Source organism: Malus domestica, chromosome 04 (genome assembly GCF_042453785.1).
Source record: "Malus domestica chromosome 04, GDT2T_hap1".
Classification (NCBI taxonomy): domain Eukaryota; kingdom Viridiplantae; phylum Streptophyta; class Magnoliopsida; order Rosales; family Rosaceae; genus Malus; species Malus domestica.
Genome location: NC_091664.1, coordinates 21,913,256 through 21,937,496, shown reverse-complemented (window position 1 = coordinate 21,937,496; position 24,241 = coordinate 21,913,256). Strand labels below are relative to the sequence as shown.

The window sequence follows — 24,241 nt, the reverse complement described above, 5'->3', positions numbered from 1 at the left end:
ATCGGTTTATAGAGATACTTTTGTTGACGTGGCTGGCTAAATTATCTGAATAAAACCTCTTTACTGTTGTAGCGGGAAAAAATTCGTTCCAGTCGTAAATGGTGTATCCACTGATAAACTAATCATAAAAAATTATATTTTTCCCAACAAAAATCATAATTTATGTGGTAAATTATGTGTTATTTGTTGATGATTTTCATAAACAGTTTATCATTCTCTGCATGTGGCATTATTAAGATTTTGTGGGTAGAGAGATTTTCAAGGCATTTTTGCATGTCATTCTCTCACGTAATACGCCTAAAAAATGATATTATATTTTAATGACTAAAAATGATATTATAATTGAATGATTAAAAATAATATAATATTGAATGTGATGCAATTATTATTACTTTAGTTTAAAGAATGCTTTTCAATTGCACTGTACAAATGAACAGTGTTTTGAATCACATTTCAACTTATTTACAAGATTGCCACCACCCTCTCAGTTTCAAATAGAAAATTTCGATTTCTTTACGAAATTGCTACCTTTCAGAGTGCACGTGTCGACCATCGTAGAAAGGGTGGGGGATGGAAGCAAACCCGATTTTGTTCCAGAGATCTCTTCGACAACAAACTCATTTTGCTCCAGAGCTCTTCAACGACAAAGTCGATTCGGCGTCTCACCGTTTCACACCTCGCCTTCCCCTCGCCGTCGCACACCTTGCCTTACCTCGCCACCGCACTTCTTACCAGAACTCGAATCAATGGTAACGTGCCAATTGTATATATATTTTGTCGATTTTTATCATTATTCTGGACATTAGGTTTGATCTAAATTTGGTGTGGCTGTGCTTCAGCCAAAACTCATGGATTAGGCTGAGAGAGATATATATGGGATGATTTATGGACGAATTTCAGGGAGAGGTGTGGGATGGTAGGGAAGGGAAGGGAGAGGGAGCAGTGGGGCTGCCAAAAAGGTGGTTAGGGTTAATTTTTCTCCTCAAATTAATTGTTGGAGTCAGTGATTGAACAAGCATTGGTTAGAGGGGAACTTTCATTTCCTTTGTTTCTAAACCGGAATAGGGTCGATGGGACCATGCTCTGTTGCATGTTCAAATAAGTGATTTTAGGGATTTGGGGGTAGGGAGAGTGATTTCAGGGATTGGTAATCCCATCCCGTGTTTTCCCTTCATCTCTGTCACACTCAACCTCTCTTTAATCCTTTATCTTTCACTCCCTTTTAGACTCTTCCTTTCTCCCAACTCTCCATCTCTCTCAACTTTAGTGCTAACCTTAATTTGTTCTTTCATTCCTCAATTTTCTCCATCCGAGCAATGAAAAATCGAACTGGGTTTTCAGATTATTGATGCTTCACAGACAAAGAATGGAGAGAGTTAATTGAGGGAGATGGTGAGTATGGGCTTGCACAGAGGGAAGAACGCAGAAAGAGAGAGAGAGAGAGAGGGAGAGAACGATTGCACATAGACAATGAGAGAGTTAGAGAGAGAGAGATCGCAGAAAGAGGAGGATGATGAAAATTGAAGAGGAACCCATGTCTGCAGAGAATGAGTAAGTTCTAAACCAAAGCTTATTTTCTCTAATTTTTGGCTATGCGACAACAAATTTCTGAAGCGGAAGAATCAAGGAACCTTGTGTTTATAATTTAATTCTAATTTTTTTCTCTTTGCAGGACAAAAAAACTACCAAGGAAGAGACTGCTAAGAAAGTAAAACCCAGACTGGAGAAGACAAGCAATGACGGAGGAACCAAGGCTCTAGATCTTTGATAAAAGGTACAAGTCCTTTTCATTTTTGATAGTTTGCCCTTCCCTAAAAATGTGAAATTTAATATGGTGTTTGAAGGCGGAAGAGCTGATCTATTGTTTGATGATCGTTGTGTAGCACTGACAATGTCATCGCTCTTTCCATTCCTTTATTTTTGGTGAGTGCTCATTTATTAATATTGTTGTTGCTTTTAGTTTTTAAATTTTATGAAAAATGCAACCTTCAAACCCTGTTGAAGTCGATTTGGTATCTCAAGATTCCAAATTATTGTTTGCAGATTAGGGATTTGCATATTGCTAAAAGAGAGGAAGACATTGGCTACTGTGCTGGATATGTAGGTGAGTTGATGATTGTCACTACTTACCTTTCGTATTCTTCACCATTTTGTTCCTTAACAAGTGTCTTACTTTGAAGGGGCCTCATAGATGCTTGGTAGAGTCCTGACATTAAATTTTTGGGGAATTGTGGCTGATATTGACTCAGATGAAGCCCCTGTTTATATATCCTAATCATTTTTATGTTCTACCTTTTCTGACTTGGATAATATTGATCAAATGAATGAGTTAAAAACTGAAAGTTACATTTGTTCCATCAATATGTTGATCAAATGGATGACTTAGAAACTGAAAATTACATTAGTTTATTACTGCTTTTTATACTGAATAGATTTTGTGTATGTGTAGTGCTTTATTTTCAATGTTATTTCTCTCAACACCATGTGAATGTACAAATGGTTCTTTCCCAATTCAACCAATTTAAAAATTGGGATTTTAACTGATGTTCGTCCATGGTTCCTTACTTTCCAGATATTGAAACATGCTTAAATTCACTTGGAAATTATTCATGTCACTGTCCCAAAGGATACAAACATGAAGGCATGGATGAAAAGAGTTGTATCAAAGACAACAAATGGTCAAAGGCCATTCTCCTCATTATTTCATTAGGTATGCATGTTTCTTTCACATGTTAATATATTGCTGATGCGTAAAATTACTTGACACACAAATTAAACTATCTTTTTGACAATTGTAGTATAGATGTAAGTAGGGATCGTTCTAAACCGGGGATTAGGAGGGCTTGCTAAAACCTCTAAACTAACTCAAAAACATAAAAACAAAGTTAAAAACGTTTGAATAGACTTAAAGAACTCAAAACAGGTTCACAAGACTCAAAATAACTTAAAGACACTCAAAACTGCCTAAAACACAAACTAGGCAGTTTCTGACTCTAACACAACTTTGGACGAAATTTGGGTTTTGACTTGACTCAAAACACTCTAAAACACAAACAAACAAATTTTAAACACTTTGAAACAAGAAAGTAAAAGGGGGATTTTAGTTTTGATGAATTTGAAACAAACAAACAAGTTATAAAACTAGGAAGATTGTAAAACAAATTTAAGAAATAAGATGATGGATGGATTAGTTAGAGGTCCGTTCTTCACACATGACACACTTGTATATGAATTGATTTCCAATTGCTTTTCAATAAACTATGATGCTCAACACCCCAGATTAATTAGGTACGCTTAAATTAATCCTCAGATTTTCCTAATTTCATTGAATTGGATGATTGCATACAACAACCCAAAGCATTCCCACAAGTTCCCTACATGAATTGCATAATAGAGATACAAGCAAGAATCATTAAGTTCTATGAAAATCATAAGTATTGACGAAACACTTGTAACTATGAATTGCATGAAACTTATGCCAAGAATTCAATTAACGCGATTGTGCTAAACAACCTTCACTACTTATGAATATAAATTTGTAACGATTAGGTGAAACTCATTTATATTCTAGCATCTAATTCATGCATGAAAACTAAGTATGCATCCTTAATAAACATACAAGAATTAGTTATGAATAAAATAGATAATTGAATTGCAATCACAACTTATCAAATCACAATTGGAAGAAATCAATTTAAATCTCAAGCACGTTCATGGCTTCAAATTTCCCCCTAACTAAATAGGGGTTTAGCCACTCATACTTACAAAGCAAAGATAAACAAATTTAAACATTGAAAACAAAAGAAAGAAAACACCTAAAAACGCTCCAACAATCCAATTTGAATGGCAAGCACGTCCAAGATCCTTCTTCTTCTCTTTGTAGCGGCACAAGGTGTGGTTTGATGGATGAGTGGTAAATTATGGTGGTGGATGGATATAGGTGGGTTATGGTGAAGGGTGGATGGGTGGATTGTGTTCTCTTTGGTTTTTTTCCCCCTTGTTATGGTGAATGGTGGATGTATTTATAGGCTAGGGAGAGGACCACTCCATTTCCTTTGCATGTGAGCTTGTGTGGGTGTGTGTTGGCATGTTTCCTCTTTACATTTACACACACATGCTTCATCATTTCAACCACAAATCAACCCATTTTATGCCCATGTGTGTGTGTTTCCTTTGCCCATGTGTGTGTGTTTCCCTTGCCCATGTGTGTGTGTTTTTCCTTTGCATTTGTACACACATGTTCTTCATTATTTCAGCCAACAATCCACCCATTTTCTGCCCATGTCAAACCGTCCATGCCTTGCCTTTCTCTTTGTGTATGTGCTGTCCACGTTTTTGAACCTTTCAGTGTTACAATGCCCATAACTTCTTCTAGAAAAATGATATTAACAATCCGTAAATTGCTCCAGAAAGTAGACATCCGTAGCTTTCCACGAATATAAGGCTCATTTTCTAATTCATTCTGAGCTGTTTGTAACATGCTTTCAAAGTCAGCTAATCTGCACAGGCAGTTTTGACGAATTTGTTACTTAATAATTCACTTGTGCTACTTTTCTTTTCTTTGCTTGATAAATCACACAAAATACAAAAACATAGTAAATAGCTCAAAAATGTAAGGAACTAACTAAGAAAAGACAAATGAATTCGAAGTAAAAATATATATAAATATGATCCGATCAATTGCATATACGAGTCTAAATTTATTTTAATGGAGCCACTTTTGGATCCAAAATTCTCATAAAGTATGTCATTGATGAAAGTTATATTCTAGTGTCTTTTAGTGATCTTCATGTTTTTCGTACGAAATAAGATTGTTAGCTTATACAGTAAGCAGTATTAACTATTAGGGATTTGTTTTCATATTGCATGAAATTTCCACTTTTTTCATCTTTGAATAGTCTCAAGCACGGTAAATATAATAACACTAGAAAGTGAGGAAATCCACTTTCTTTGGTCAGGTTGGATTCTCTACTATGACTACAATTTGTATCTCTAAACAATTTTTTAATGGTATGTATGATGTAAAAGGGTAAATTTAACTATTTTGGTTTCTTTGTTCTCATACTTTGGTGCCTCGAGTTTTAATTTTTCATAGCTGTGTCTGAATTGTTTTCCAGTTACAATTCGGGTGCCATTGGCAACTTCTAGGGGACCAAAATTGTTTTCACGTCAAAATACAGGAACCAAATCGTAACTAGACTAGGAGATTACATTACCAAAGTAGGAAAGTTCGATCTTGATTCATAGTTTGGCAACATAATATATATGTAGGATGTTGTTTTGGAACCGCTTGGTAAGTGTTAAATACATCCTATAACATGACTGACTAACAAGCATGGTCGTTCAGATATACATGCAATTGAGATCACTGACTAAATCAGATTTCTTTTATATTGAAGCAAATCTTGCCTATTAGGTGTTTGTGAAAATTCCCCAAAGAGTTAGAAATAAGGATATGATGCAAATATGAATGTAGGCTGTTTTGGTATATGTTTGTATGTATAGGGGTGTTATATTGATATGAGATGCTGCCTAATTTATCTATTTTTCGATTGTTAGATCAAAGAAGGAAGTTCAATTTATCAAGGATCAAGGTTTGAACTACTAGACATCACGCCGGCTTCGGTTTGAGGTATGGAAGTCTCAAGCTTGCAATCTTAAATTTCTGGTTCCCGAATAAGAAATATGCTCTATTTGATCCCGAATAAGAAATGACATAGGTCTGTGGCTTCCATCGTTATTAAGTTGTATCTTTTCTAATTGGGTTACAAAAAAACCATTATAATGAATTAATCAATTTTTTATTCTAAGGAAGTATGTATTCAACATTGTTTTTTTTTTTCTGAACAATTTCAATTAATATAACTATGACCATTTGTCTACTATTTTATATCTTCTGTTCTGTTTCCTTTTTGTAGACTCCCATTGCCATGTTGGTCTCTTGCTGCTAACTGATTTAGTTGGGGTATCTTAACAAGAGTGTTGTCTTTACGAAGTCTTTTTTTGTTTTTTTGTTCCTGTGGTGTTACTTTTTACGGTGGGGATATTCCTTAATTTTTGTTTTAAAGTGAGAAAGATTTAAATGCAGTAAGATTTACAACACGTTTTTTTGTTTGTTTTGGTGGTGTTACTTTATGAATTTGTAGTTAGGAAGATTTAACAATGCCTGTTTTTTGTTTGTTTTACTTTGTTACGTCTTGACATAGGTTCAGCAATAGGTTGCTCAAATGATCACTTATATAGCCTCTACTGCAAAACAATTTCCTAAGAAATGTGTATTACTTTGTCTTCTGGGTGAGCATTCTCTAATTTAGATTAGAAAAAAAGACTTGAAGCTTGGTTTGTTTTCTGTGTCTCTTTCACTATATCTGTTCTGTGGATGAACAGGTAGATGTCAACTCTAGCATTTAATGGTGTTGTGCACCTTGACAGGTATAGGTATATGTGAACGGCTCACAAGGTTTTTCTGAATTTGTAGGTCCAGGATTTATTTTTGAAAGGGTAAGTCTGGTGTGATTCTTTTAATTCTCATCTTCAGTGTAAAAGTTTGTGTGGAAAGTTTTTTGTTGCAGTTTTATTCTTCTGTATGCATTATGTTTATCTTGAAGTAAATGTTGCTAATCTTTTATTTACGAGTGTGTGTTGCTCGGTCTCTAATGATTGTTTATATTTTTCGAGGGTATAATGGGGAGGCAAAATGCATTCCAATAACTCGGAATTCAACCTCCACCAAATTGTAAGGAATCTAATTCCTCCAAATTTTGGAGTTGGATTCCAAAATTTGCATTGTCTCCCAAATTTTTGATTCCCCAATATTAGGTAAACACCGAAGTAGTTCGTAATCGACTTTCAATTCCATTTTTTTTGTTCTGATTACCCTTACATAAATGTATTATGATCTCTTAGTTTCAAGAGCCTAACTGTTTTGCAAAATGTCCTATAGATGGAGCAACTAATGTCTTTCTTACTTATTGTTGGGCTTTTCTATCTTTATGTGAGGCATTTTGTAGTACTGCTTTTGTAACGTTGGGATGTTTCAAGATTTATGATTCTGTGCGTTCTCTCTCTACACACTTTTTCTTCCCTCGCTCCCTCTCTCATGTAGAGCCATTTTATGGTACAATGTGTTTATCGGTTCTCATATCCAAGTTTTTCTTTCTGCTTTCAATTAAGTTTTGTTTGTATGTTATGTTTTCATGGAATTTATTGCACAAATTTCAATTACGTTGTACTTGAATGTCCTAAACTCAAATCATTCAGGATTTTTTTTTTGGTTGAAACCATTGAATTTCGTTGTACTTGAATGATATAGATGTGGGGAATACATTTACATAAGGATTAATTTTAACAATTGAATTTTATTTCATTTTTCCTTGGAGCTTGAGTAGCAAGATCATCAAATTCTTATATTCGTTATCTGTGAGAATAAATCTACATGCATAACAATATTGTTACACTTCTACTTTTATTGGGTTTTTATACAGTTTGTGTGTTTGCTTAGTCTTGCCTTGGAGTTGGATCCACTTTGTGTAATGGATTGTGAATTGTTTGAAAATATCTTTACTGATGATTTTAAGTATAATGTGTTTTTCTAATACCGATAACAGATGAAATCGTTTGCTGTTGAGGTTCCCGTGCAGAAGAGCGAAAATGTTGCAAGTGGAAGATAGATAACAGCTCAAGACACATGGTATGAGGGTGCAGGTAAACTGTACATATCCATCTGGAAAAAGTTAGAAGTTAAGGCGGGTTGGTTATAACTTCTCATTCTCGCCACAACAGGAAATACTTTTGAACTGCATTAAGCTGTTAATAAATTAAGCTTAAGTTATATTTTACTTATCAAGAATGGGTAAACTGTTTTAAATAGGAAAATTAAGTGCTTATATCAGGTAAACTATCAGTTTTACAAAGTTTTATGGTAAATTAGATATATAGTTTAATTTGAAGAGTTGTGTTGACCTTTACTTTTGTTACATTATATAGTTTAATTGCATCCTCTTTTTCCAATCCCCTATATATCTGCTCAACTCTTGGTCAATTATTTACCAGTAGGAATGTTTAATTGCTTGATCAATGATGTCCATTCAATTTGAAGAAGAAATAGGATTTTTGTCCAATAGGGATTTGAAATAGGGATTGAGACTCTCACATATGAGTAAGATGTCCCAATTGCTCATTGATTCTTAGGTGCTACGTCTTTTTAGTTGTTTTGTGTGGAAACTATTCATGCATATTGCGACTAATACATTCAAGTCCCTGCAGCAACACGCAGGCATATTTTCTCGTCTATTCTAAAGTTGAGAAATGAATTGATGGTAGCTTTAGCTACACTCACAAGTTTGACCTTTGATTTTGCTTTATTTACACATACCATTAAATTAAGGGTGGGTTGCGGTTTGGGCCGGTCACATTTTGTGTGGTTGGCTTCGTTCATTTATTGATATAATCCCAACCCTTAGGGAGTGAAAATGATGAGGCTGCCCCATCAAGGGTTAAAATCTAACGGTCAAGATAGTAAGTTAGTAAGGGTAATTTTGTCCTATGGGTTTGAGACAGGTTAGGTGGGTTGGTCGTGTCATTCGATGAGGGTTTGGGTGATGGGATCCATGATGCGTTTAAGAGAGAGAAGGAAAGGGAAGAGTGGGGGAGAGAGAGTTGATTGTAGGATTGAGGGAATTTTCTGCTTTTCGAATCTTTACAATTTTTTATGTCAATCGATTCCATCTACTTCACTTTACCTTTCATTTTGGTTTTGTCCCTCACAAATCATGTGTTCTTTTTTCACAGAATAGTCACGAGCGAATCTGGTTTAGAGATTTTGTTTCCAATCTACATTCGGTGCCTTGCTCAGATCGGCTCTGCACTCATCATCGACGACTCCGCCTTCACGAAGGACTCCATAAATCCCAAGACCAATAAAGGTAAAGCACGCCCACCTCTTTTTTTCACTCGTTTTCATGATCGAATGTCAAATGAAGCGACTCTGATTCATGCATGTGTGTATGGTGTATTCTATAAATGGGCTTCTCAATTTGTTGTCTGGATTGAAGAAAAGGTAGATGGAGCTCTCGAAAATTTCAGATCCAAGAAAAGAGAAAGGTACAAATTTACATCTCTGTCTATATTGAAGTCCAAATAGGATGGATCCGTGAAACTATGAAAGCTAATATGTGAATAGCATTTTTTGTGTGAAAACCCTAAAATGGAGACAAAAAAGAAAGGATGGCAGACATGAAGAGGGCTTTGGTGCAAGGATCAGTTGCGGCGACTTTAAATAATGATAGAGGTCAAATAACTAGATTGTTACTATTATTTAATTTATTTTGTAATTATATTTGTATGAATTTTTCGATAAATTTTTCGACATAATTTCGCTATATATTATGATATTTATTGTATTTGTTGTATAAGATGTGGTTTGAGCATTGTTGCTCATATTGTCCAGGTGATTTTAGAAGGTTTTTGTGCAATTTAAGGTATCTCGGGCTCACAGAAATTTCTAATGCACAAGGCTTAGATCACTTGCCATCTGCACATACTTGGTAACTTCGACTCTGATATCATATTTTTCTTTTTCTTGAATATGTTCTCTATTATCTGTTTGAGTTATCAAATACCATTTGAAATTACTTTTCAGAAAACTAAAGCCTTCAAATTAAGTTTATCCAATTGCGAGTGCGCAACTTATTAAAGAAATTTACTAAATCTGGTATGAAACATGAAAAGAGGTACATAGTCTTTGACTTCGTATGTTAGTTTAAGTCGTTTACTGTGCATTCCATATTAGTTCCATTTAAAGTATACCAATTACAAATCAAATGGGCAGAGGTTTCCTAAGTTGGTAAATGGTTTTACCAAGTCTTCTTACTTATTGGTAATAAGCCATTTATTATTATTATTGGATTTGATTTGATTCCAATGAGTTGCACATGTACATTTTGGATTGGATTCCTTTGCTTTATAAACAATTTCTAAATTTCCTTTTCTATTTCTCTCCTAATAATTAATTTTCTAGAATTTTTATAGGGAGAACTACGTGTGTGCAAAAATATGGTGGAAGGAATTGATGTATCTTAATTTTATTCTAATTATCTGTGATTAAGCTGATTAAGTGATCAGACATGTAATTACTTTGATTTCTGCCAATTAGGCAAATGATGGTGTTCTAAGAATTTAAAAAGTTTACTGTTCATTCTATTTCAATGATTAGAATCGTTTAATTTTTAGGTTTTTTTCTAGAAAGATATATGATGACAAAGTGTGTCAATATAATGGAAATAAAGCGAAGATTACGAAGTCGAGTACCCAGACTAAGAAATGAGTTTTGGATCGTAATAATGGCTGCACTTTTCCTTGGAATGGTCAATGCTTTCTATTTTTAACTTATCCGTGGGTAGAGAATATTAATGAATTTATATGTTATCCTCTGCCTTTTAGTGTTTTTAGTTGATTAGAGTTGAACATGGAGAAGTTTTTGAGACTTTTAGACATGTTGGACCTCTCACAGTTGATGTGGTAAGTAATTTATGGAGTTCTATGTGCAGTGGTCAAATTGTTTTTGTTTGTTGAATTCAATTTATTGGTTATAATATAACTTATTACTATTAATTTTTACTCCAAGTAGGATTTTTTGAAAGACAAACTGCGAGAAGATTTGCTTGGCCACTTTGATCAATTGAAGTGATTAGGAATTAGGACCTTGGTTATATCCAACAGTTCACTGCCTAAATACAAAATTCATATAGACAGTTTCTGGGTGGGTAGCTCACGATTCCTCGGGCAAGATTACTCATTTCGTCTTCAAACGAAGAGAAAATGGGATCAACAGTACATAAAGATTGGGTGGGTATCGAATACTGAAATTCTGTGTGGGAAGGAAGGAAGTAGAGACCGCCCAAAAAAAAAAGAGAGTATATATGTATATAATGGGTTAGGTGCAATGCAGATGGCAAAGGGGTAACAGTGCAATTTGAGTCCAAAAAAAAAAAAAGCTCAAATCAAAAGAGGAAGCTACCCGAAATGGAAATTGGGAACGTTGGAATTACAGAGGTTTCAAAACCCACCAATTCGGAAGCTCAAATTTCCCACCTTGCTCTCGATATTGGAGGTTCCCTGATAAAGTTAGTGTATTTCTCAACGAACAGTGACAATTCGTCTTCTTTGAATGATAGCTTAGCATCTTTTAATGGCGATAAAAGGCGTCCTGTTCTTGAAGGGAAGCTCCATTTCGCAAAGTTTGAAACTTAGAAAATGAATGACTGTATAGACTTCATTCAGTCTAAGCAACTTCGCCTTACTGGTTATTCAGTTTCATCTGGAATTCAAAGATCATTGTTGGATATTTCACACGGAAGTAAGAGCTGCCTGATAATTCACCAGGCCCCGACTGCCCTCGCTCCCGGCTTCAGGTTCCACCCGACACACGAGGAACTCGTCATTTACTACCTCAAGCGCAAGGTCTGTCGCAAACCTTTTGATTCTCCATTTTTCTACGGTTCATGATCACTCACCTCGAGTACAAACTCCGCTGCTCAAGCTCTCACTTCGGCGATCTCTCTGGTGAGCTTCACTAGTATGCGAAGCTTTTTGAAGCTGAAACTTCGAGCTTTCAGATAGATTCAGTGCGGCGGATGAAGATGTTGAGGTACACTGTTTTGCTCGGTTTGTTTCTTCTTCTGGTGGCAGGCCAAACGATGTTGCATTTGGGCTTCGGTCCACACATTGCAGACGTCAACATTCTGCTGCCTCTCAGAATGACTCATCCGGTCGAGTATCAGCTCTAGGGGTGATGATTGCTTCAAATGGGTATAGATGGAGGAAGTATGGTAAAAAAAGCAGTGAAGGTAAAACAGGTTCCTTTAAACACACAGCTGGAAAGTGGTCTAGCACCACAATGATAAAGGAATTCAGACATAATGATGCCAAGCTGTTTGCCATCCCATTACAAGGTCCCAACACCAACCAGGCTGAAAGCAAAAGAAAAAATAAAAGAAAAAGCAGTAAGCATGACTGCCTATTAAGTGCAGCAGAGAAAAGAAAAACGGGGAAGAAGATAAAGGAAAAGCAGACGGGGTGATGCCATGATTATGGCCACGACCCATTGAGCAGGCTCTCCCCCCCCCCCGCGGCAACTACCAGCTGCACATGCTATCCAACCAGCGGCAACTACCAGCTGCACATGCTATCCAACCATCTGTCATACCCACTTTCAGTAGCTTTATTTTTTAATGATGTAATTTATTTTTCTTATCTTTCAGAGACATCTGTATAAACCCCATCAGAGGGTAATAAAAAAAAAACAGCAAAACCCAAAATAAATGGGCTGGAATGTTGTGTGGAAAATGCCTATAAGCCCAAAATAGCACCAACTAAGTGACCAAAAGTATGTCCAGTACTACAAAAAATTATTCAGCACCTTGCCGCTATTATCACCAGCCAGGTGACCAAAAGTACACCCAGTATTACAAAAATTATTCGGCACCCTACCGCTATTATCACCAACCAAGTGACCAAAAGTACGTCCAGTACTACAAAAATTATTCAGCACCCCGCCGCTATTATCACCAACTAGGTGATCAAAAGTACGCCCAGTACTTCAAACATACATGAGCATTACTTATGTCAATCATACATAAACATTCATGAGCATCACTCATGTCAACATTCATGAGCATCACTCATGTCAACATCCATGAGTATCACTCATGTCATTCAACATAAACATTCATGAGCATCATTCATGTCAATCAACTTCAAAAGCTTCATTTACAGAGCTCTAGCTTCAAAAGCTTCATTTACAAAAGTTCTAGCTTCAAAAGCTTTATTCACAGAAGTTTAGCTTCAAAAGCTTCATTTACAAAAGCTCTAGCTTCAAAAGCTTCATTTACAAAAGCTCTAGCTTCAAAAGCTTCATTTACAGAGCTCTAGCTTCAAAGTTTCACTTGCAAAGCTTCACCTACAAAGCTTCAGTGCAGGGTATACAAATACAGTCTCCGAACAACCGCCACTTCGGCCCATACATGGATTCAATTTGAAGTCTCTAGTCAATAGGCTCTATTGACAGAAGACTTGGGGGACTACATTATGTACCATATATTGGGCCTCAACTGGGCCTCATGAAAAATACTTGGGGGACTCTAGCCCATTATTTATGTATTGAAGAGCGATCCCTTATTTTATAAAAGGGACTCCCTCACCATCATTAGAGAGCATCAACTCTAGCTCATTATTCATGTATTGAGGAGCGAGCCCTTATTTTATAAAAGGGACTCCCTCACCATCATTAGAGAGTATCACCGCCTACTAAGCAACCGTCTCGCCGTAAGCATCAACTCTAGTCCATCATTTATGTATTGAGGAGCGAGCCCTTATTCTATAAAAGAGACTTCCTCACCTTCAACGCCATAAGCCGAGCCAACCAAGGCAACATAAGCCACAAACAGAGCAGCCTCGCAACATGTGCTACTTCTAGTTGAGCATCATTGCACTTTAAGCACCACCTCATATCAAGTATTAGTTCAAGACGACATCTAGTTACTTCGGCCCACACATGGATTGAATTTCAAGTCTCCAGCCAAAAGACTCTTGATTGAAGACTTGTGGGACTACTGTTTATACCATACTTAGGGCATCTGTATTTAGATCTTGTATAAATACTCAGGGGACTCAAATGTAATTATGTAATAAAAGAAGGTCAAATATGTAAAAAGTGGAGGAGCCTTTATTCTATAAAAGGGCTTCCTCACCCTCACAAAAGGGGGAGCCTCACTCTCACCCTCGGAGGCCAATTCCTAGGCCCTCTCACCCTCTCTCCCTCACTCCCCATACCTCTCAGATAAATACAATATCAGTGTGGATGTAGCCCAAAACTTGGGGTGAACCACAATACATCTTGTGTTATTTACTTTCTTGCAGATTCACGGTCGGATTTACGTTGTTCCAAAACCTCCGGTTTTGTGCATCAACAAAATTCATTCAGGTATAGTGTATAACTTGAAATGCAATGTAGAAGGGTAAATCGAGTGACTTCTTCTTTGTTTTAAGTATTGACAGATGCTATTGAGTAACTATTCACATAAGAATTAATACAAAGGACTTTAAAAAGAGAGAACCATGTTATGCAGTGTGTCTAATCAGTGTACGAATGACACAGTATGTGCAGGTGTGCGTGTGATTGTGTATGTGACTGTATGTGTGAATGTTGTGCAGTGTGTCTAATCAATGTGTGTGAATATTTAATTAGCTTGCAAAGTTTGTTTGTTCAATCCTTTGTTTGTTCTTGTGAATTTTGATTGTACTAAGCATGTCAAATTGCTATGGATTTGCTTTGTTTGTGAATTTAAAAAATTTGGATTGTTGGATGGAGCATTTGGGCCGTTGGCTTTTTGAGGTGTATTCAGTTCAAGGTTCTAAAAATCGCTAGGCGCTAGTCGGGCGGCGGGCTGGGGCCTAGCGCCTAGGCGGCTAGGCGGGAGCCTAGGCGAACTAGGCGGATTTAAGTAAATCTATCATATTTAAGGTAAATAAGTGTTTGCTTCTACTTGAAATATATATAATTTCATCATAAACTACAAAATATAATGCATATATATCATGAAGTATTGGAACATAATAAAAACATGTGAAATAAGGATATAATGTTTGTTCATTCAAGTATGCAACAAGTCTCTTACAATTTATTGGAAAAAAACAAAATGCAAAATGAAAGTTATGTATTTTCTGTCTAAGTGAGTTGCAACCTAGACGGGCTAGGCGGGTGCCTAGGCGGGCTAGGCAGGTGCCTAGGCGGGCTAGGCGGGTGCCTAGGTGGTCTAGGCGGTGGGCTGGGGCCTAGGCATTAATCGGGGCGGTGGGCTGGGGCCTAGCGCCTAGGCGGGGCCTAGGCGGCGCTAGGCGGGGATTTTTAGAACAGTGATTCAGTTACAGTAATTTTGTTATTGTATTGTCGAATTTTTATTACCAAATTTTTTTTATTACCAGAGAATTGTGATTTTGTTACCATTCTTTTTGGTTTTTGTCCTCTGTGAAATAGAGAATTGGGCCTCAATTTTTGGGGCATTCTCTAATTTTTGTGATATTTGCTGTGTATTTTGGTGCATGCTCTAATTTTTGTGATGTGGGATCCCTGTAAGCACCTCTAAAATCATTTGTTTTGTTGATTAGTCTTAACACTAATACCTTACCCTAAGCTAGGCATCACAAGATCTATTATTCTTTAATTCATTTATGAGAGCATTTTCGAACTGCTGTGCTATCGTTATTGTTCTCATTAGAATTTAGAACCTTTATTATGATCAATAATGTATTGTTTTTTGAAACGAAATGATGTATTGTTATGATCATTAGAATTTCGTATACACCTGTTATTTAAATACCACTGAATATTTAATATGCATTTGCAATTATTTTGATAAAGAAATTAAAAAGGAATGTAAAGGCCTATTCCATATGAGCTAGGTTGCCTGCCCCTCATTATCATTTCCTTAGATTCTAACTTGCATTAGTTATTGGATCACCTAGGCCTGGCATTTTGGATCCAACCCGTTAACCCGATCCGACCGAACCCGTTAATATTTGTACTTGGGTGGATGCTTAACGGGTCGGGTCGTTAACGGGTGAACCCGTTAACAACCCGTTAAATAACGGGTCACTTTGGGTCAACCCGTTAGACCCGTTAGGACCCGTTAACACCCGTTAGCACCCGTTAGTTGAGGATATTTTAGTATCACTTTGGGTCAACCCGTTAGACCCGTTAGCACCCGTTAGTTGAGGATATTTTAGTAATTTTAGTAAAGTCTTAATAACAAAAAATAAACTTTATGCAAAAATAATAATAATAATAATTGTTAACGGGTGTTAACGGGTGAAACGGGTAACCCGTTAGCTTAACGGGTTGGATTCGGGGGACCTGTTAACTTAACGGGTCGGGTTCAACCCGACCCAAACCTAATAAACCCGACCTGTTTACAGGTCTAGGATCACCCAATACGTCAAAACCATCACTTTCTATATCACGTGGTGGTTTATTCACTTTGTGGATAACTTCTTCTCTCCAATCTATATGCTGAACTTGGAATCAACATTTTTGGTATCTAGTATTATGAAATGCATTCCTTAAACCCCATTGTTTGATTTGGACGATTATCATGTCAGTGTCTCTGCATATTATTGTCACATCCCGGCTCGGGCCCCCACCACATCTCGGGCTCAACTTTGCCGTAGCACAATATTGTCCGTTTTAGGCCCCGACCACGCTTTCACGGTTTTGTTTTTGGGAACTCACACGAGAACTTCCCAGTGGGTCACCTATCATGGGATTGACCTCGCGCGAACTCGCTTAACTTCAGAATTCCTATGAAATCCCAAGCCAATGAACTCCCAAAATGCCTCGTGCTAGGTAGAGATGAGAATATACATATAAGGCTTACATGATCCTCGCCCTTGAACAATGTGGGATGTTACAATTATGATCATTAAAATTGGTAGTGTTGTATTGCAAGATTTCTGGTATTATTGTGCTGCAACTTCAGGTACTGAAGGGTCCTCATGATGTGGATGCATAGAGTATTAAAATGAGCATGTTTAGCTGCCAAAATCCAAAAAGACAATGACAAGGATTATGAAGGGAGAGGAAAAGGAGGGAGAGGACGAGTAAGTAGGTGTTTTGGAATAAGTTGCAGTTGTAGAACTTAGAAATGAATTTGCAGACCGCATGTATATTTATACCTAAGTGTAGATTTTGCCTTTCATTTTTTCAGTTTGTTCTGTTAATGGTTAAGAAGGCATGAATCACATATATGTAAATATTGCATATTGTGTATATACGTGGAACTTTTGACATGTTTTATACGGTTAAAAACCCACAGCATCGCGCGACATCATCGCTAGTAATATCAAAGAGAATAATGCATGGGTAAATATTGTAATTTTGTAAAAATTGGAGTATATTTATCATTTGAAAATTTCATTAAATGGGCGCTGTTCACTATGCACTGTCCAAGAAAATTATAATATTATGTTTCACAGAGTGGAACAAGTTCGTTCATGGGAGGAGCGTGGTACAAAAATTAGATCAAAAATCATTCCAGGAACAATACATCCCACATCATTTTATTGCGCTAAATGTGAGACGAACAACTTTCGTCCCACTATGTTCCCTCCCATTCCTTGTACCAAACGCATCCTTACCGTCCCATAATCATTTTGTAAAAACACACTTTCAAGTTACCAAACTTCCCACGGTTAAGTGTTGAAATAACTTCAAAATAAGGGTAACAACGAACAAGAACAAAAGCGTCTGGGTGGTGTAGTCGGTTATCACGCTAGTCTCACACACTAGAGGTCCCCGGTTCGAACCCGGGCTCAGACAAATTTTCAATTGTTTTTTTTTAATTTTCGCGGGTGGCGTCTTACTCGCCAATATCCCGTCCTTAACTTGTTCCCGTCTCCTTCCCCCAGCATCTATTCATTTCATTTCCCCCCATTCTCCAATTTCCAGATCACGCGCCCACCGCCACCGACCTCCTCCCAATACGTTCTTTCTCGGCGATCCTCTTTCCTTTTTCTGTCACAGACCGCCGTCTCCATTTCTCGCTCTCCTTCTTCCTCAGTGCACACCTTCTTCTCCGTCCGACTCGGTCTTAGCTAGGGTTTCGAACCCGCCACTACAGAAATGGATTGGGGCAGCGTCACGGCCGAGGATGTCATCGACGCCCTCCGCGAAGTCGACTGGTCGTCTCCGCCGCGCCCTCTCTCCGAATTCTTCTCCAGGTTCACCGTCCCCAGATCCTCTTCCAAATGGAATAGCCGCCTCAAATGCAATCTCTACTAGTACGATCCCTCCTCTCTCTCTCTCTATATATATATATATGTATCTCTCTCTGAATCTTGTTTCTAAATTCACCTTGTTAAATTTGACTGTTGAAGTTCGAATCTATACCCTTCGTATTTGTGGAAGTCCCAATTTTTTTTTTCATGATGAATTCGGTTAAAATTATGAAGTATCTGAGATTGGGTGTTTGAACATTCAATTACTTATGTTTAATCGTTTAATTTGCGATTTTTCAAAATTTGCATGGTTGTGCAGCTACAGGACCAACTACTTCCTTTTGATCGTGTTAGTTCTTGGTGAGTATACAAGGCAGCCTCAATATCTTTCTCTAACTATCCCTCTTATGGCTTCCGTTTACGCGCCTACATACATGTTTTTAAATCTCCAATTTCGACTACAGGCTTGGCTTTTCTCCGGAGGCCACTCGCTCTCATCGCAGCTGTTCTTACCGCGCTAAGCATTGCTTTCCTCAATGATAGGTAATACACTCTGATCCTGCTCACATACTTGTGATTACTGAGTGTCAAGTTTTGGATTAATTGGGTGATTCTGTTCTGTCCATTAATTTGGCATTTCCTTTTTAAATTTCTTGAATGGGCATCAGTTTGTTATTTGGAAATAGCTGCACTGTCCTTGTTCCGGTAATTACCTCGCTGTTTGCTTAATTAAGCATGTTATGGTGTTTCAGTTCTTTGCAGAATAATTTGGTACCTCCAAGTAATTTTTGGTTTTTATCTTATAATGAGTTTGAGGCTTTGGGTTTTGACAAGGTGATACAGAAACTTAGATGAGAAAAAGTGGTTCTTTAGATGATGAAGTCATGAAGCAGAGTATTTGAAGTTCAGTTTTAGATGAGTCTACTTATACCATATAGGTCTCGTTTGGTGTCTAGGATTCAATAACTCACTATATTGAAGGTATGTTGAAGGAAGGAATAATATTGTGCCCAACTTGAAGGTAGAAGATGGATTTACTTGTTAAGGAAACGTGTCAACTCCAATCTCTCTGAAAATGCTAGAAGTTTACTTCATATGTAATCCTTTTCTGATTCACTCAAATTGAACAACCATTTACCTGTACCTTCAATATCTTGAATATGGTGGGTTATCATAGAGACTCAGCAACGCAATAGGGTTGCCATTATTCATGTTTAGCATAGTAGAAGAATTCATGTTTCAATGATATGCACTTCTCAATAGTTAGGGTCATTTTGGTCTTTCTACAAGCATCTTGCATAAGTTATATGATCCCTTATTTCTTATTTCTTACTGGTTACTATCAGTTATTTGTTGAAGACATTGTTGTAAGTATCATTGCTACAGCTTTGCAGGTACCTTTAGTGAGAAAGTATCGAGAACTGTGAGACAATTCTCTCCACATTTAGCTGCAAAGATGAGACCTCCTCTTACGTAAGTTTTGGTTGCCTATCATTGAACCTGCTGTGAACCCAGTACAGTTGCTTTATTGATTGTTGAATTATTTCCAGCCCTGTAATTCGTGGACGTCCATCTGCTAAAAGAGCAATATTCATATGTGGACGGCCTCGATGGGTGTTTGTCATGATATTCTCTTCTGGTACGTAAATCTTCTTTCCTATATTTTGTTTTGGAGTAGTCAAAGCAAGCTAGTTTGTGACTTCAATATTTTTTTTGGTGTTCACTTCTATCAACTAGTAATCATTTCATTGCTTACTAACCATTTATTTCCTATTTGTAGTGAGTTTCATTCTATGGTTCGTCTCCTGTGGTCTCTTAACTGTATTGTGGGCAGTCACTTTTGGACTTCTTGGTATGATACTTTCCTAAAATATACTCATTTTATTCACATGCTGGTTGCTTTCTAATGGATTTACTCTCTCTCTGTCCCTCTGTCTCGCAGCCACTTTGTTGCATGCAAGCTTCAGAACGCCAAACTTGAAAGCACGCCTGAACACTTACCGTGAGGAATTCCGAGCAGTTTGGCGCAACTATAGTGAGCTTTAGCTTTCCTAAGATGTGAGTGAATCCTGCTTTGATTCTTGTTTGACTATGCTTTTGCGTGGGTTCGTTTTGTTTTGTACTCGTTGTCAACCGTGTACTTTTCTAGCTTGCAGTTGCTAATGTATTCACTGAAATGTATTTACATTTTTTGAGTAGTTACAAATGAATTGATACAGTTTTGTTTGACCTGTTTCTTCTTCAACAGCCTTTTATTTTCCTTTTTAGGCATTGTGCTGTTGATTGCGAATCTCATACAAGATATGCGATTCTAAACTTGAGCTTCGCTGTGGCTGCTTTCAAATAATATTGGTTGGACTGGAGCTCTCGGAGCTCAGGTAAAAGCCGCCTCTTCCCTTTGCAAATCACCAGCAGGATGTAAATTGTGATGAACTTTGTTAGTGTAAAGAAAACTGCTTCATTTCACTGCCCGTATTTGTAAGAAATATTTAAGACGGCCTTATTATGTGCAGTAGTTGCTAACATTCATAGAAAATTTATGGGCATGTGTTCTTCATTGCCCTTTTGCTTGTCATAAACTCTTTGTTGCCGTTAATAAAATGTAGTGATTTAGTTGCATGAGTTATATTATCTAATGCGTTTGAAGTATACCCATAAATGATATTGCATGTTGGAACTAGTTTTGTTATTAGGTTTCCGTTGCTTGCGGTAGATCCCGTGTTTTTTTTTTTTTTGTCCTGCGCCGCCGCCCTTGATCGAATTAAGACTCTTCATTACACGATTAGACTCGTGTTTGATAACTTTAATTAGTCTAATTGTGTGATAAGTGAGATACAGAAAGAATCGTAGCCATGAATCCATGATACGTGTGGTCAAACATGCAAAGAATGGTTATTTGTGAATTTCTTTAGGGGACACAAATTGTCAACCAATCTTAATGATCGGCCGCTAACCTAGAAACATGTCTTTGGATTTGTTTTAAGACGATACACGGCCACCTTGTTATGTTTGATACTAATATTAATTTCGTCAAGCAATTTCCTTTGCATGTTATAAATCTTTAAATATCGACCTTGCTTATTGTGTTGAGTAGGGATAGGCACGGTTATGGGTGGTCCAAATATAGATCGAGATTAACTGGTTCATTAATTAGAAGTCAAACCTCACGTCTGTGTTGGAGTTTTTAGTGTTCCTGTTGCTCGAGAGGAAATAACAAAGAGAGTTAAATGCGTACTCATTTGCAAACAAAAAAGATGGTCATATGGGTACACGTCTGTTCTCGTGGGTAATACTTGTAATAACCTATAATCGCGTATTTATTTAAATGATTACTCATAATTGTAATTGTAAGTGTAAATAGACAAATAATCACGGTTACTAATACCTAAAATATTTTGCCCATCAACTGGGTTTCCTGTTACTTAATTAGCATGCAAAAGTCAGATTATTATTTTAATTGTAACAGCTGAACTGGTTTGTTAATCTAACCTAACGCCGCCTACTTTATACAAAGGAATTTTGGTGGGAAGAAAGAGAGGAAAAAGCGCCTGGTTACAGATGTATTATGCCATCCAGATATTGTTGTTATATTTATAAGCTTCTACTAAAAGATCTGATTATACTAGTATTTTAGAGTGGGTCCATATTGCACACAAGATCAAAAAAAGGAAAACATTAATAAAAGTAGAAAAAACAATTTATTTGCACACATGCTTAGTTATTAAAGTATTAAATATCGATGATATCGGAAATATCGGTAGTCCAAAAATACGGAAATTTAGATGGAAATATCGGGATATTATCGATATCGATAAAAATTGAATAAAAACCACGGAAATTGTAAGAAAAACTTGGAAATTTTTATTGAAACTTTGCAGGATGTTTATTTAGTCAATTATCTATTAGTTTATCACAAAAAATTGGAAGGAAATGCATTGCATGATAGATATAACCGATTTAAGTTGATTATATAGCGAGCTGGCAAACATTGTGAGTGTAGAAAATATGTAATAATTAATGAAAGAAGTTTAAACACACCATAATCATTTATATATAATGAATTAGTACAATATTTTACACTTTATACATTGCATGGTAAGATACATGAGTGACTTAACAATGTCTACAATATCGATGATATCGGAAGTATCGGTAGTCCAAAAATACGGAAATTTCGATGGAAATATCGAGATATTATGGATATTTTAGACTAAGATCAATGTTTTAAAAAATGGCCTAGGCGCTGGCGGGTTGGAACCAAGGCCATTTCGTGCAAAATGACTGGAAAAATTAGGATGGCTCTAGTCGGTGCTAGGCGGCTGGGTGGGTTTTTTTGTTTTTGTTTTTTAAAGTCTAAGTTCTAACCCGTGCCTTGTAGCTCTCTCTTACTCTAATTTCACAAACAAATACAAAACCAAGCCGTTGTCACTTCGTCTCTCTACCCATCTCTCAAATTCTTCAATTCCTTATTTTCCTCCTATTTTCCATTTTATGTTGTTTTAAATTGTGAACTTGTTGTACATGTGTCATCTTACAATACTCCTCACTATGGTTATATGGCATATATGCTTAATGTGTTTTTAAATTTTGGACTTGTTGGATATTTTTTTTACATTTGTTTATACAAGCTTAATTTTTTGTAAGTGTCAATATGCACTTATTTACAAGATATACAAGAAATTTACCTAAATTCTCTTAGATCACCTAGCCGCCTAGGTGCTAGGCGCTAGCCCGCTGCCCGACTAGCCCCTAACGTTTTTAGAACCTTGATTAAGATTGACACATTGTGTAGTTTAAACTTTTTGCTCTCAATTAAATTCTTTTGTATTTACCAAAGTTACAGAGTAAACAGTTTGCTGGTAAATGTTTGCTTTAAGAATAGATTTCCGCACTCTACTTAATCACATCCTTTAATTTTGTATTGATATAGTCATTTTAATGGCTAGAAATCATAAGGGAGTGGAAAACGTGCTTAATGATTTTTTCAATAGACCCACAAATAGAGAGATTTTACAGAGTGCTCAAAATACGGACATATACATTATATGTTATTATGTAAGTGGAGGGATACTTTAAAAAAAAAACCCCTTATATCCAATTTGCATGATAACATATGAAGTCCATCCCGTGTTCCGGTCATATTAAGAAATCTCTCCCACAAAGAAGGAAAAAACAAAGAATTATTATTATGTGGCTTAAAATAAGAGACGAGGAGGGAGTAGGGGACATTGGGTTGCTGTAAGGATCCAGAGTGGCCCACGTTATTTTGGCCCTTTTTCTAATTCCCTCTCCTCCCCCAGATTTCCTTCTCTGCCGATTCCTCCACACCAGATCATAATTTGATTCCATTTTTCTTCTCTTTTTTAATTCCCTCCAATAATAAATTAAGGATGTATATATATAGCTGTTTGGCGTGAGAAAACCAGCATAAATATATTACTGTGGCATGGGAAAACCAGCATGCACGCATGTAAAGTTATAAAGACTGTACGACGGTGGAAAGCAACTTAAGCAGAGGAGCGGGAGGAGGAGGAGGAAGAGGAAGAGGAGGAGGATGCCATTTGGAAGAGTCAAGATCATGGAGCATTATCTGTACTGGGCAGAAGCTTTAGCGACGGTTTGGGGTTTCATACTGTTGGTGGGTCTCATATGTTGCTGCCTCGGCTCCAATCCTCGCCAGAATGCCAACGGAAGCACCGGAAACGCCAGCTTTAGCTGCGATGCTGGTTGTGCAGGTTGTTGAATATTTATCAGTTTGCTTTCTCCTCCCCTTACTTTTAGCTTTATCCATGGTTAGGACCAGCTATACAGCAAACATTCGTTTTAGTGTAGAAAACGATAGGAATACAGGCTATTCTAGATCATGTATTCGCGGTATAGGAGCTCTTAGATTTTGGCTGTTTCTCCTTATACATTAAATACATAGTTCCTACGAGGGTCCTATCATTCCGTTCGTGCTACAGTAAAACATGATCGCTACTAAGAAGGAGTCCAGATGAAAATATAGAAGGATGCAGGTCAAATATTAGTATTCTTGTAGTTGGTGATTTTCCGAAGTAATTTGTTGATTAATTGACGCTTCTCTTCATCTATTAAAACTTCCCATGATGTTGTTTTCTGTTTCTCATTTTTTGTTTGGGGTGTGCTATCCACGCATCATTTTTTACTTCTCACACATCCCTTGTTAATTTCTGTCTGTTGATCTTCTTCAATTCATCCGATCAGATGGCTAAAAACTAAAAATGTGTGGGAGAAGTAAAAAATGATGTGTGGATATCACACCCTTTTTTTTTAATTCTGTTATTGGTTAGGATCTGATCTGGTACGTTTAATTTTCGATTGCAATTTGGGTTGATTCTAATTGTTCATGTAGCAGGCAAATTTAGTATTTTGTTATGCCTAATTAGGTGGGCCTTCTCTGTAGAAATCCAGAGTTCTTGAGATAAGAGAGAAGAGAGAGTTTTCTTAAGGT

The 24,241-nt window shown here is 36.8% G+C and overlaps 1 protein-coding gene, 2 long non-coding RNA genes and 1 other non-coding gene across 21 annotated transcripts; all 4 read left to right on the top strand.

The window, feature by feature from the left end:
- Nucleotides 1-806: 806 nt before the first annotated feature.
- Nucleotides 807-12,345, top strand: LOC103433461 (uncharacterized). Of its 17 annotated transcripts, none has more exons than XR_011580111.1 (11): nucleotides 807-1,551; nucleotides 1,673-1,774; nucleotides 1,884-1,923; nucleotides 2,044-2,104; nucleotides 2,573-2,710; nucleotides 5,560-5,632; nucleotides 6,433-6,501; nucleotides 7,608-7,690; nucleotides 8,791-9,102; nucleotides 9,182-9,289; nucleotides 9,449-12,345. It is a non-coding gene; the product is annotated as an uncharacterized lncRNA (long non-coding RNA). The 17 variants fall into 17 exon arrangements; XR_011580109.1 differs by having other exon boundaries at nucleotides 7,608-7,704; XR_011580112.1 differs by lacking the exon at nucleotides 6,433-6,501 and having other exon boundaries at nucleotides 822-1,551.
- Nucleotides 12,346-16,046: 3,701 nt separating this feature from the next.
- LOC139195308 (uncharacterized) lies at nucleotides 16,047-16,751 on the top strand. Its single transcript, XR_011580124.1, has 2 exons — nucleotides 16,047-16,172; nucleotides 16,503-16,751. It is a non-coding gene; the product is annotated as an uncharacterized lncRNA (long non-coding RNA).
- A 546-nt stretch (nucleotides 16,752-17,297) lies between these two features.
- Nucleotides 17,298-17,371, top strand: TRNAV-CAC (transfer RNA valine (anticodon CAC)). Its single transcript has one exon. It is a non-coding gene; the product is annotated as a tRNA-Val (tRNA).
- A 35-nt stretch (nucleotides 17,372-17,406) lies between these two features.
- LOC103433462 (PRA1 family protein A1-like) lies at nucleotides 17,407-20,388 on the top strand. Of its 2 annotated transcripts, none has more exons than XM_008371726.4 (8): nucleotides 17,407-17,832; nucleotides 18,089-18,129; nucleotides 18,234-18,312; nucleotides 19,156-19,242; nucleotides 19,320-19,408; nucleotides 19,550-19,621; nucleotides 19,712-19,827; nucleotides 20,018-20,388. In XM_008371726.4, exons 1-7 carry the CDS (start codon nucleotides 17,675-17,677, stop codon nucleotides 19,813-19,815), a joined length of 630 nt encoding a protein of 209 aa, XP_008369948.2. In that variant the 5' UTR covers nucleotides 17,407-17,674; the 3' UTR covers nucleotides 19,816-19,827; nucleotides 20,018-20,388. The 2 variants fall into 2 exon arrangements, with proteins under 2 accessions (XP_008369948.2, XP_008369949.2); XM_008371727.4 differs by having other exon boundaries at nucleotides 17,431-17,832; nucleotides 20,038-20,388.
- Nucleotides 20,389-24,241: the final 3,853 nt, after the last annotated feature.